At 36.8% G+C, this 14,155-nt stretch overlaps 1 protein-coding gene across 8 annotated transcripts in view; it reads left to right on the forward strand.

The window, feature by feature from the left end:
* slmapa (sarcolemma associated protein a) overlaps positions 1-14,155 on the forward strand; it is a 100,814-nt gene that overhangs the window by 41,827 nt on the left and 44,832 nt on the right. For 3 of the 8 annotated variants that reach the window (XM_073876316.1, XM_073876315.1, XM_073876320.1), the window contains 8 exons: positions 555-650; positions 1,017-1,088; positions 1,169-1,309; positions 4,594-4,731; positions 4,875-5,043; positions 5,196-5,246; positions 9,057-9,119; positions 13,918-13,977. In XM_073876316.1, the coding sequence (XP_073732417.1) occupies positions 555-650; positions 1,017-1,088; positions 1,169-1,309; positions 4,594-4,731; positions 4,875-5,043; positions 5,196-5,246; positions 9,057-9,119; positions 13,918-13,977 (790 nt within the window). The remainder of the gene's footprint in view (positions 1-554; positions 651-1,016; positions 1,089-1,168; positions 1,310-4,593; positions 4,732-4,874; positions 5,044-5,195; positions 5,247-9,056; positions 9,120-13,917; positions 13,978-14,155) is intronic. The other 5 variants (XM_073876318.1, XM_073876321.1, XM_073876322.1 and 2 more) reach the window with 3 other exon arrangements.

Here is a 14,155-nt window from a genome sequence, read left to right on the forward strand (position 1 = left end):
TTTTTTTTGCTTGTTTTATGCACAAAATCCCTTAAATTTGATATTTTTGGTCCGGGGACTAGACTTATTTTCCTGGGTCGTTTTGCTCATCAGGAAAAAGCATCTTAATGTAAGAATTTTTTAGATATTTTTACTGAAAACAAAAATACTAAGAATTTTTTTTCTTAAATAATTTTTTGCAGTGTATTATACACAGTTCAACAAAAACTTTTATTTAGCAAACGATTACTCGCAATTAGTCATTATGCAGCCCTAATTTATGGCTGCTTTGCTGTGACGGCATTTAATGATGTGTAGTCTGATAGCTCTTTTTGAAATGCTAAAATGTTTTTAGCACTTTTATTATTATTATTATCTTTTTGCATTACTAAATCATTTTTGTTATAATTAAGCATGCATTTGCTTGTTTGCATGTTAAAAATGTAACCGTAATAAATTGTTAAGGTATGCTATAGTAATGTGTGAAAGTGTGCACAAATGTAACATTGCAAAATATTATTTATGTCACCAGCAACCCAATACTAAAGGATTATGCATTTGTTTCTGTCTTGCAGGAGGCCTTACACAGAGAGCAGATGCTGGAGCAGAAGTTGGCCACACTGCAGAGACTTTTGGCCAGCACACAGGAAGCATCTGAGAGCAGCTGGCAGGTATTGTACACATATAGCAAAATTAAACCGGTGACAATGTTAGCCTTTTAACTTCGGTGGTAGATGCTTATATGTAACTGTAAGTCATTTGCAGTTTACTGCCTCATGAATGCTATCACCGGTTTACAAAGAGTGCAACATTTGTCCTTACAGCCCTTATCCTTTCAAATGCATATGGTGATGACAACAGAATTTTAAGTAAATAAAAGTTTTAGTTTAAACATCCGCTTAGGCACCCTCTCTTCATAGTATGTACATCATTTTGCAACTTAGCTTTATTATATAAAAACTGTTAAGGTCTCTTTATGTAAAATTAAAATCCTTCTGCTCTCAGTAAATGATTGTGATGTCTCTTCATTTGCGCAGGCTTTAATCGATGAAGACCGGTTACTCTCCAGATTAGAAGTGATGGGGAATCAGTTGCAAGCATATTCCAAAGTAAGACCCTGCTCAGAGTTTTTGTGTATGTATGCCATACAGACATCCTCACTTTAGCTTCACTGCATCTGTGTCCTCAGAACCAAACAGAAGACGGCATTCGGAAAGAGCTCGTAGCCTTAACAGAAGACAAACACAATTATGAGACGACAGCCAAAGAGTCCCTGAGGCGGGTCCTTCAGGAGAAAATCGAGGTGGTTAGAAAGTTGTCGGAGGTGGAGGTAAGATGCATCAAATCGTTGATTTTTATTTTTCAGTGTAAATGTTTTGCCTTCAAAGTCTGAACAGATGAGCAGCTGGATTCATTGTTTACTCAGGATTTTTGTGAAGTCTTAAAAGCCAATTTATACTTTTGCGTCGGGGTTACGGCGTAGGGTACGTCAGACGCTACGCACGTAGGCAACGCCGTCATGAGCATTTATACTTCTGCGTTTGTGTTGCTCTGCAGTTACACCGCCGAAATGCGTAGGAGGAAACATAATGCATTCACGCCGACCAATTACAGATCTTGCGGTCCGCGTCGTTTCGACGTGTAGTTACATTTTTGAGGAGGTGTACGTCAGGTACTGCGAAGTCTACGGCGACAGGGTTCGCGTCTATGCGTATGTTACGGCGTACCTATAACGCGCACCTAACGCAAAAGTATAAATTGGCCTTTAGTCTTAAATTTGCTGTTCTAGGTCTTAAATAATTTAAAATGGGTTTTAATTTTCCTACATCCATGTAACGCTACCTCGAATGCTAATTGAAATGAAATTCTTTACTGTCTTTGTTAATATTTAAGTGTTACATGATATACAAGTATGCATAAAGGCCCACTGCCTGCGAATCTTGTGCATTAGATGTGCCAATCTCCACAATTTATATTATAAAATATATCGCTGGCATTGTTTTGTCTCAAGATGCATACCAGTAATGTATTTTGAAAGGTATGTTTTTAAAAAACTCCTTAAATGCCCTAATAAAAATCAGACCTAGTCCTGGATTAATCTAAACTCTGTGCAGGAAGCCACCCCTATAAATTTTAACGTTGTTTAATTCCGTATTCCACTATTATCCACCAGGTGGTGATCTTACCCAACGTATAAAACCCGGATGAATTAGGGCAAACAGTTCAAGCTCTGTGTATGTTTTGAGGATCACTCTGAATCTGATCTCTATCAAAAGTCCTTCACAAAAATGAAGTTAAAATTTGGTATTTTTGAAGAAACCTATTTTTGAGAGGTGATCAAAAGAAAACAAATGAAGGTGGGACGAAACATTGTTTTTCTTTGCAGAGGGTCTGTTCTTTTTTTATTTGATATATTGTATGTTTATATATTTAAAAAAGAACATTTTCTGGAAGGCATTAAATGGTAACAATTTACAGTAAGGTTCATTAGTTAACAGTAGTTAATGTATTAATGAACATGAACAAACCATGAGCAATACATTTGTTACAGTATTTATTAATCTTTGCTAATGTTAGTTAATAGAAATAAAGCTTTTAATTGTTTGTTCATGTTAGATCACCCTGCATTAATTAACGTTTACAAGATTTTAACGTTAAAGTATTAGTCATTGTTGAAATTAAAGCTCCCGTTCTGTCTGTGATTTTGAAGCTTTGATTGTGTTTATAGTGGGCAATATAACATGTGTTCATGTTTCACGTGTAAAAAACGCGGTATTTTTCACACAATTTACTTATCAGTATAGCGCTGTTTTCACTGTCCTCAAAACAGGCTGATGTCTTCCTTGTTATGTCAAGTCCCTCCTTCAGAAATACGTATCAAGTTCTGATTCTGTAGTTTGTTTAGTGTGTTGTGATTCGATAGCAGCTTAGCTTAGCAGAGCCGTTTGAGCCAAAGCTGGTGACTGACGTATTCATGTGGGCGGAGTTTAGTCAACAAACTGTTTTACTGACGTCATTAAACCAGGAAATAGAGGGCTGTAAAGAGGAATTTTATTGAAGAAAATATATCGCCTGGGAGTGAACTTTGATCTTTATCATTTTACAGGAATTATTTATGCTATTATAGCAACATTACACACTAACTAGGGTTTAAAAAATGGTATCAGGAAGAACGTGACCTTTAACATTAACAAAAGATTAGTTAGTTCATTAGTTCATATTAACTAATGTAGTTAACTTATGTTAACAAATAAACCTTATTGTAAAGTGTTACCCATTCAACGTTTGTAAAAAAAAATGCTTTCGCTGTCTGGCAACTTTTTTAAAAACGCTTGCGGGGAAAGAGTTAATAAAACGATGTGTTTATTGGCTTTTACCATTAACCAATTATTATTGACTCATCATTATTGTAATTTTAAACACTTTTGCCAACTTCATGCTATTTCATTATCAAAATACATCAGATTACTTGAAAAAACCCTAGATTGGTTAAAACATTTAAATATTTTGTGATTCTATTAAAGGGACACTCCACTTTTTGAAAAAGGCAAATTTTCCAGCTACCATAGAGTTAAACATTAAATTTTTACCGTTTTGGAATTCATTCAGCCGATCTCCGGGTCTGGCGGTACCACTTTTACCATAGCTTATAGCATAATCAATTGAATCTGTTTAGACCATTAGCATCGCTCAAAAATATAATGGTATTTTTCCTATTCAAAACTTGACTCTTCTGTAGTTACATCGTGTACAAAGACAGACAGAAAATGATATTACACCGCACCTGAAAGGAGTCCCCTTGGTAACTTTCAATAGCAGGGGACTATTTTCGGGCAATGCGTTATATCATTGTTCCTCCTACAGCCATGGTACGGCAGCAAAGTCCTTGATTATTACGCCAAAATGAGAGTATAGTTCCTAGACATATCTGTCTATAAAATTGCAACTTAAAATTTTCCTTCTGTCTTAGTACACGATGTAACTACAGAAGAGTCAAGTTTTTAATAGGAAAAATATCGAAACTCTTTGGTAATTTTTTAACGTGATGCTAATGGTCTAATCAGATTCAAGGGTTTATGCTAAAAGTTGTCAGACCCTGAGATCAGCTGAATGGATTTCAAAATGTTAAAAATCTATGTTTAAAAAAAAAATTTAACTCTAGGGGAGCTGGAAATGAGCATATTTTCAAAAAAGTGTTCTCTTTAAATAAAAGGCTTTTTTCTATTTATATATATCATCATTAAGAATGTCTTAAAACCTCGTCCTGAACGTATAATACTAGCAAAGCGTAAAAGTCTTATCTTATTCTCTTGAACCCAATCTTGCGTCTCGTTATGTCTTGTGGGGTAAGTGTCTTGTCACACCCAGAAAATATAATTTTTTGTCATTAAATATATAAGGTTTAAAAACATATGGACGCATGCACACTGGACTATAAAATTGGACTTTATTGTCATGATATGGTCTTAAAAAGTCTTGGGTTTGACTTTGTGAAACCCCATACTATAAATCGCTTTAAGGTTGACACACATACACACACCCTGATCCAACACCTTTTCAGTATCCTATTGGATCTCTTTGTCATCTGTATGTATGTTTATGTGTTTATTTCAGAGGAGTCTGAGTAACACAGAGGACGAGTGCACACATCTTAAAGAGATGAACGAACACTCGCAAGAAGAGCTCCGAGAACTCGCCAACAAATACAACGGAGCCATTAATGAAATTAAGGATCTCACTGAAAAGATCAAGGCATGACACCTGTTCAATTACTGTCATATTTCTGTCATATTAACATCTCCAGTACAACTTTTGAATTCAAACATTTAATTTATTTATCTATGCCAGTCTCTACCAGTCACAACTTTAACATCTTGTCTAAAACTTGTGTGTAGTTGGCGGAAGGCAAACACGAGGAGCTCGCACAGAAAGGACTGAGCGAGAAGAAAGAGCTTCAGCTGCGGATCGAAGACATGGAAGAAAAGGAGCAGAAGCTTCAGGCACGAATCGAAGCCCTGCAGGCGGACAACGACTTCACAAATGAGAGACTAACGGCCCTGCAAGGTAACACACGCAGTCACGAAATTCAGTGTAGAGTATTTGGTAGAGGATCATCTCATATTGGGGTGTTTTGTTATAAATGGAGGAACACAAGGAGGCACAGAGCTCTTTTGTTATTTTCGGTCATGCCGCATCTTTTTGTTGTGGTTTTTCAGTCCGGTTAGAACAGCTGCAGGAGAAAAGCATGAAGGAAAACAACAGCTTAGGTGAGTCTGAGACGCATGTACCTGATGGCGCTCCGCTAACCTGCATCACCTTTTGACTAATTCAGCATGGGAGCTCACCTTTGGTTGCCTGTTTTGTCATTTTTCTGTTCTGCCCTTCTTTCTTTCTTTCTTTTTGACCGTCCAGCTTCTGTTATTACCCGGTCAGTCTCTTCACCGAGCATGTGTGTTTAAGTCTCCGTTAACAGTCTAGGAATCTTGTTTAACTTGCTTTCACCCATTTGCAATTGACGACTAATTTTTTTGTGTGCTCTTAAGATAATCAGTATAGGGCATAGAAAAACATTCAATGTTTGGCCCAGTGATCTTAGTGTTGGGGTGCAACCTTTAAAAATCACTGCCTTTGTAGACAGTAGGCAGCGAGGCAACTCCCAAGGGTTTGGACAGAACCCATAAGTTATTTGGTTATTTATATTCCTAAATTGATTTCTAGTATATCGTCTGTCTGAGAAACCGCACTGTGGTTTTATATTTATTCTGATGTGGTGCAGGGCACAAGCTTTTTGGATAACACGAAACGCACTCATCTTAAAGTAATATTCCATTTTCTTAAAAGAAAAATCCAGATAATTTACTCACCACCATGTCGTCCGGGATGTTGATGTCTTTCTTTGTTCGGTCCAGAAGAGATTGTGTTTTTGAGGAAGGCATTGCAGGATTTTTCTCGTTTTGATGGACTTTGGTGGAGCCCAACATTTAATACTTAACACGTAACAGTTTTTTTCAGCGGAGTTTCAAAGGACTATAAACAATCCCAAACAAGCATAAGGGTCTTATCTAGCGAAACGATTGTCATTTTTGACAAGAAAAATAAAAAATATCCACTTTTAAAGCACAACTTCTCGTCTAGGTCCGGTCCAGCGCGACCTAACGTAAATGCGTAGTGACGTAGGGAGGTCACGTGTTACATATATAAAACACACATTTGCAGACCATTGTAAACAATAAACTGACACAAAGACATTAATTAGTATCAGTTGACACACAACAACATCGGAACGGTCCTCTTTCAACACACTTGTAAACACTGGGGCGGAGTTTCGCGTTCGTCCTCTGTGACCTCTTGACGTCATGACTTATTGCGTGCGTGGGCGCATCACGACCGGACCTAGACGACAAGTTGTGGTTTGAAGGTGTATATTTTTTGTTTTTCTTGTCAAGAATGACAGTCGTTTTGCTGGATGGGACCCTTGTGCCTCGTTTGGGATCGTTTGGAGTCCTTTGAAACTCCGTTGAAAAAACTGTTACGTGTTGAGTTAAGTATTAAATGTTGGGCTCTATTAAAGTCCATTAAAATGAGAAAAATCCTGCAATGTATTCTTCAAAAAACATAATTTCTTCTCGACTGAACAAAGAAAGACATCAACATTTTGGATGACATGGTGGTAAGTAAATGATCTGGATTTTTCTTTTAAGAAAATGGAATATTCCTTTAAGATTTATTAGGATATAGTGGTATGGGAAAAGGTGAATTTTGCTTAACATGCATTAGGAAGACATTTGTTTGTAATTCCAGCTTGTACAGAGACTAAAATGACAAAAAGATGGTTCATCGGTGTGTTAGCTGTTAGCCTGCGAGTGATGGCTAGTGATGTTTTGAAGTGGACGATATTGGGACTCTTTAAACTATCGAAATAGGGTGATGAATCTATTCAGTTGCCCAATAAGTCTTTCTTTTCCTTAAATTTTTTGTTCCTGTAAAGACAGACAGTAAAATGAGCAAACATTATTCACTTTTTACCATGACAGTATGTTAAAAACTTCAGCTTACAGCAAAGGCTTATTCAAACATCACCATGACGTGTCGGATCCACAGTATATCTGTCTTGTCAATATTTGTTTTTAGCAAGAAAAGTGTATGTTTATAAATATTATGCATAACACATGTTTTAGTTTCATCAGTTTTCTTTTTGTCTCTCATTTACTGTAGTTACTTTTATGTAATAGTGGCCTCGTATCAGCCACATTGCTTTTAGGGATGCACCGAATATTCGGCCACCGAAAATTTTCGGCCGAAAATGGCCCAAAAGTGGTTTTTCGGTTTTCGGCCGAAAGACTTTTATCACCGAAAAAATACGGCCGAAATAATGTGATGACGCAAACAGAAACCGCGACCTGCACGTGCTTGTCTGAAGTAACATATCTGCGGTGTGGACTAGGTTTCTCTCAAACCCGCGTCCGCCAAATTTCTGACCAGGATCTCCGCAACCTGTGAGTTTCACTCCCGCCCACGACCGTAATGTGTGTGTCCAAACCCGCAGATTTTCTCTGGGCATTTGTGTACAGTTTTCACAAGCTCCGACTAAACATTCGTTCAGATTAACATCCAGAATAACAGACATTTAACATGATTGCTTTTAAAATTAGGGATGTGCACGAATGGTCAAATATTCGATCTGCAATAATAATTAGAATGGGGAAAAAATGATATTCAAATGTTTTTAATCCGCCACCGCAGCATTACGGCTACTGCTCATTGAATCCTTTTTCACTTCGCCTGTACGGTCTTTTACAGACTTTAATATAAAATATACATGAAAATTAATATGTATGTATTTCTGATTGTTTTGGTAATTCAGATTGCAGACTCATTTAAGTGTTTAGAGTTTTAATGCCGGGTGTTAGACGTGCTTCTCCGCCGCCGCATTAGCGTGCATGATGAGAGATTTGTTCGCTTCCTTACATAGCCTAGTTTATTTTGTTAAAACGACACGAGACACGCATGGAAAGCGAAACGGAGAACGTTTATTTTATCTGTGGATATGGTTAGGCTATAACAAACCCGATAACTGCAAATGCCGTAACAGCAAACAATAGCTCCGTTTTGTGAAGTGTTGCTAAATTAAGCTTGTAACTTTGCACCCTCAGCAATAATGTATCAAGCCAGCTTGCGTTATTTGTAACATAATATTAAATTCAGATATATTTGTTAGATCCGTTTGTTGTTCTCACTGAATAACAACAGAGCAGAGTTTTTTCTGCAGCTGGCATTAATGAGAAAAACGGGTTTCACCGGAGAAGGTAGGCTAAATATGATTTTCTTTTTAAACAAAAACATGTCAGACTAAATAAAGAAGATATTCATATTTGACTGAGCCTTCGACCCATTCGGGGTTTTAACGTGCATTAAAATGCCATCATTTTTTTATCAGCATTTTGTAACATTAACGTTAGAACAAAATCACAACTAGCACATCTCAGTTTTTAAATGTATACTGCATGGCAAACAAGCACCAAAGGATTAATCAAACAAATCCTTCAGCCTATATAACTGAAGTTGGGTTTGTTTATGCCACATGCTGTTTGGCTTATTTTTCTTCTCAAATTGTGTGTGTTGACTCCATTTCTATTACACACAAAAATACCATAAGTGCAATGGTAGTACTAATAATTGGCATAATTTCTTTCGGTGTTTCGGCTTTCGGTTTTCGGCCTTGGTTTCCTCTTTTTCGGTTTTCGGTTTCGGCCAAGAATTTTCATTTCGGTGCATCCCTAATTGCTTTCTCAATATCCAATAAAACGACCCGTATAGGTCGACCACTAGTCACTAATAAACTGAATGTAAGCCGCTCGGATGGTTTAGTATTTCTGATGCTTAGGTTTAGGTTAGATTAGTTTCCGATTGAGGTGACAGGTCAGTCAGCTCCATGAGACACAGGTTCAAGAATAGCTGTAGGTTCCCGTCTATGTTCTCTGTCCCGCCCTCTGCATCTCTGTTTGGTTTCGTCTTATGTCGTTTCCTGTAGATCTGGCTTCTGTTTTAATAATAGAGGGTTTTTCTTTCTTTGGTAGACCACTTTCTTTTAAACAGTGGAGGAGACTGCACATTAATCCAGCAGTACATTGAATGTCAATGTGAGTACACAGCATTCCTTTCAACGCACTGATCAATGAAGACCTTATTAAACGGGCGTGTGGTTTTACGAGATGCTTCACATTCTGTTTCTTAATATTTTAGGTTGTTTATTAAGTATTTACTTCACACTTTGGTTTGTTTGTTTGTATATTATTTATAGAGTTACAGCAAAGTTCATTTGGTAGCTCTGTTTGGTAGATTTAGTAAATCAGGCTCTGAACCAGAGCTCATATACACTCACAGGCACTTTAACTGGGAACAATTCATTCTTAGTAGGTTCCCTGTTTTTAAAGAAACTGTTTACTCTCCCCCTTAAAACCTGCAAATAATAATGCATGTTGTTTTAAATCTGTATGACTTTTTTGTGTGAAATACAAAAGAATGCCCCGTTATATGTTGCTTTTTTGATGATTCTTGGAAACAGAATTTTTTTGTAATGTTCACAAAAAGCCAAGTTTGAAAACATTCTCCCTAAAATCTAATTTTTGTTTTCCACTGAGGAAAACAAAGTATAAAGTAAATTAGGGCTGCAACAACTAATTGATAAAACCAATAAAAATCGATAATGAAATTCATTCTTTTTTTTTATACAGGGCGAGCCGTGTGCTCAAAGTCAGTTTATTAATCTGTGGCAAAATTTCCTCACCAGCACATCCCTAAAGACTCAATTGGTTTTGTTTATTTATGTTTTGATATTTAAAGATGTTTTACTATTTAAAAGCTGCACAAACTTTTTCATTTAAAGGTACACGGCGACGTTTTGGGATTTTAGCTTATTTATTGTATCACTCCGCCCATGTAGCCGTGCTTCGCCTTCTGAAAATATAGTTCCCAGCATGTATACGGTTAAAAGATGGCTGTGTCTCATATGACCTTGTTTTTTGTACACAATGTGACTATACAAATTACAACAATAAGTAGGAAAATGTTGGCATTATTTTGTGACGTATTGGGAGCAGTATGCTAGCTGGAGCCATTTACTTCCTGTCTTTGTGCTAAGCTAGGCACGCATGGAGATGAATAAGGTATGTATGGACTTATCTAACTCTAGGGGAAACGGTGAATAAGCTAAAATCCCAAAAAGTGTTCCTTTAAAATATCAAAATTAAAAATGATATTAGTAAAACTTTGTAGTAGTTGTGGCTTTTGCACTTTTAAAAGTACACTTATACACATGCATACCCTATTTTAGTGCCTTATTTAGCTATAATAAGTGAGAAATCAAATTGAGTAATATTAGTTTTATCCGATTAATCTAAAAAAAAATAATCGTAGTTGCAGCCCTAAAGTAAATGATGACGAATGTAATTTTGTGGTAAAAACTATTGCTTTGAACTTGGGGATGTTCACACTATGGGTGACAACTATAACTAAATACAACAAGCACAGTATTTTCAATGACATAAACAATTTCAAAGGTTTTTATTAAAGGAAATCTCCAATATTTGTTAATGCCATTAAAGGCAAATTGTTTATGATACTGCAGTGCACAAGTGACGTATTTTGTAGTCTAAATCTGGAAGCGAGTGTTCTACCACTTCAGTCAATATTTTTTTTTTGAATGGGGTTTTATCTTACATAAGATCTTGGGTTAACACATAGGTTTTTTCTATGACATGAAGATCTCAAAAACAATGCAACACGGGCACAATTCCCAACACACATCCATCCTCAGACTATTTTCTTATCAGGAAACATGTTTTTAAATGTGTTTAATAATGTTTGAAAGAGCTGTCAGAAGCTTGGTGGTGATGAAGATGTCAAGACCCAGATAAGTGGTGTAGTTCGCTTGTAGCCTAAATTTAGCTTTTTATTTCTTGTAAACACATTTAGACTTTAAAATTCATGAAAGTCGTTAGGGATGGGAATCGAGAACCGGTTCTTCTTAAGAACCGATGCTCAGTGAATCGATTCCTTTGAACCGTTAGCATGCCTGCATAACGATTCCGCTTATCGGTTCCGCTCGTTGCAAATGTGTCATGACGTCACACACACGCTGTGTTGTTTTGGTTTAGAACGCACCAAACATTGCATCGAGGCAGAACAATCCAAAGTTTGGTTATATTTAGGGGTGGGCAGAGCTAGGCTTCGTGAAACACTGAAACAGTTGAGTCAATAATTTAAATTTCACGCGAAAATACGACAATACGGTGACGTTGCAGGACTGTCGCGTGTTTGATATACTTTTACACAACAACACCAGCGAGTCAAGCACCAGTGGAGCTAACGGGGCGCCATCTGTGTTAATGTTAATGTGAGCGCCATTTCATTATGTAAACTTTTACTATACGGATAATCTCCGGTGTCATTGTCCATCAAATTGATGACGGCCAGAGTTTGGCTGGCTCAGAGGCGATCGAGGCGAGGATATACAAATTTCACCGAGCAGTAGAGGCGGACACTACTTAAGTATTGTATTTCTACTTAAAAGTACATTTTCAAGTATTTGTATTTTATCTTTTTTTTTTTTTTTTTTTGAAAACACATTCAAAAGCATATTATCATAATTTTAACTCCACTAACATTTCATAATTTCAAGTTTTTGGTTTATATTTAATATTTAAGTACATTAAAAATCTAGTATTGTTTTTTTACGTTTACTTAAGAAAAGTAAAGGTACACAATTTTAATGTAATTATGTATAAAATCAATTTTAATATGCAATATAAAAGGAATACACAGTATGATTCTATGCTTTAGAATGTAGTAGGGATGCTCCGATCAGGATTTTTGCAGGCCGATACCGATCACCGATTTGTTGTCTTCGTGATCGGCCGATACCAATGCCGATACCGATTTTTCAAGCTGATATGCAAGCTCTTTGATGACTGTAACTTTTAACATTTTTTCTAGATAAAGTAATACCACAGATGTTGCCTTTGTTATATTACTTGCAGTAATTAGGTATATTATTGTTTTAATAGAGACTCAAATAAATTAGCACAACAAATATTTCTTCTGCAAAGAGAAATTTAATATGCCTTTAAAAAGGCTTATGTCTGTAAAATCTAATGAAAATAAAACACTTCACAGTCTTTACTGTATGAATTAAATATACATGCATTCGTATGAAGTACAACAGTTCTTTAGTGAAGAGCAGAGAGTGATTTTATTGAGAGATGAATTAGGTTGCTGTAGCTTTAAGACTTGACAGAGATCAGATCGCTCTGTTAACGTGCACCGACTGATGACAGGCTGCTGTGTGTTGGCGCGGCGGGTGTATGCAGACGAGAGCAGCTGAGGAAAATTAAAGTTTAAACGCTCAAAACTTTAAAACGCATGCAAATAATAAACTTTTGACATGAGTATGCAATTGTCCGCGATAGATATGTGTTGTATACGCTGTTTGATGGGTATGTGAAGACGGCTCGCGCTGTTAGGACCGGACCGCGTCCTCATAGAAAATACACATATCTCTGTAAAGGCAAAGAGAGAAATGCAAATCTGCATGTCACTCATGAGCCGCGGGTTATAAAAATGCTCTCACTGCGTAAAAATGGTCTCTAACTGCAGCCGCATTGAGGAGCCATATGATGACAAAAGTAAACAGAAAGATCGGTTCACGAGATCGGCAAATTTAACGAGGACCGATCGAGTCATTTAATGCCATTATCGGCTGATACCGATCTCTGGCCGATCGATCGGAGCATCCCTAGAATGTAGTGAACATTTTTTATTAAAGTACATTTTTTCCCAAGACAACACCAAAGCACAGATGCTTGGAAAATGAAACTAAAATACTCAAGTAGTGTCCACCTCTGCCGAGCAGTGACTAAGTTTGTGGTAAAGGGTTTCCAACCGTTTGCCACAGTAGATGCCTCTGCATTTTGGTAGGTTAATTTGCTGTATTTTGTCCAGCATCATGTCTTTTCAAAAGAAAATAACAAATGCATTCATGACCAAAAGTTGCATGTTTTATGTCAGTCTAGTTCTGTTTTATTAATTCCTAGTCCTATCACACATTTACTGGTTGAGAAACACTGTCCTAGGCTATAGGTCCCTGGACTTTACTTTAAGAAGTAGCTCACCTACTTCTAAGTTTGTTCTGAGGTTGCTACACATAATTTGTGTATACTCTGTTCTGTGTCTTCTGAACAGATATTAAAGCGAGTTAATACAAACATACAAATTTGTGCTTATTCCCTCACCCAATGAGAATCGATAAGAAATCGGATCGATAAGCAACATCGATAATGGAATCGGAATCGTTAAATTCTTATCAATTCCCATCCCTAAAAGTCGTGTTCATCTTTGACCATTATCATGTTGGACAAAACGTGTCAGAAACTTTTCTTGAACACAGAGCTCTTTTTTTGCGTTAATCCATGGGAAGAAGAAATGGGCTTTTTAGGGAGTGTACCAGTGTCCCGCTAAAAATACATCATCCCCCCAGCACTTAATTTCTAAGATTCACACAATCCCTCAGTACATATACAATACTGTATTTTCCTCTTCTGAAGACTTCATTAGGTTCCTAATAAAAACACTCTGCATGCTCTGCATCTCTTCTCACTTCACCTTCTGGCGTTGGATTTTCTCTATTCTGCGGACTGTCACTCATGAGCATGCAATCTGAGCTCTAAGAGCTTCTAATGACCAGCAAACTGCTTTTCATGTCTTATTTTTGCTTTGTTTTGATACCTGTTCGTATGTTTGAATGTCTTTGCAATGTATCAGATTTAATAATAAGTATTAAAAAAAGAGTTTTTATAGAGTTTTTATAGTTTGAGAAAGTTTAATTGTGTTTTATTGTAATAACTGTGATTTACTCTTCTGCTTTTTCTCTCTTGTAACCAGCGGTCAGGCAGCTGAAAGAAGCGGTTGACTCATCTATTACCAAGCTGTCCAACTTTGACGGTGAGCAGACATGATGTGATTTTTGTGGTTATGATTCTTTGTTAATGACTTGAGATGGAAATGTCCATCTCGCATCAGATGTAAGAGTTTAGATCATCGAATGGAAAATGGGGGTCTGGGGTTTGTATTTGATATACAACAACATGGCCTAGATTTTGAAAACGAACTGCAGTGTTTC

The sequence above is a fragment of the Misgurnus anguillicaudatus genome, chromosome 14, assembly GCF_027580225.2.
Source record: "Misgurnus anguillicaudatus chromosome 14, ASM2758022v2, whole genome shotgun sequence".
NCBI lineage: Eukaryota > Metazoa > Chordata > Actinopteri > Cypriniformes > Cobitidae > Misgurnus > Misgurnus anguillicaudatus.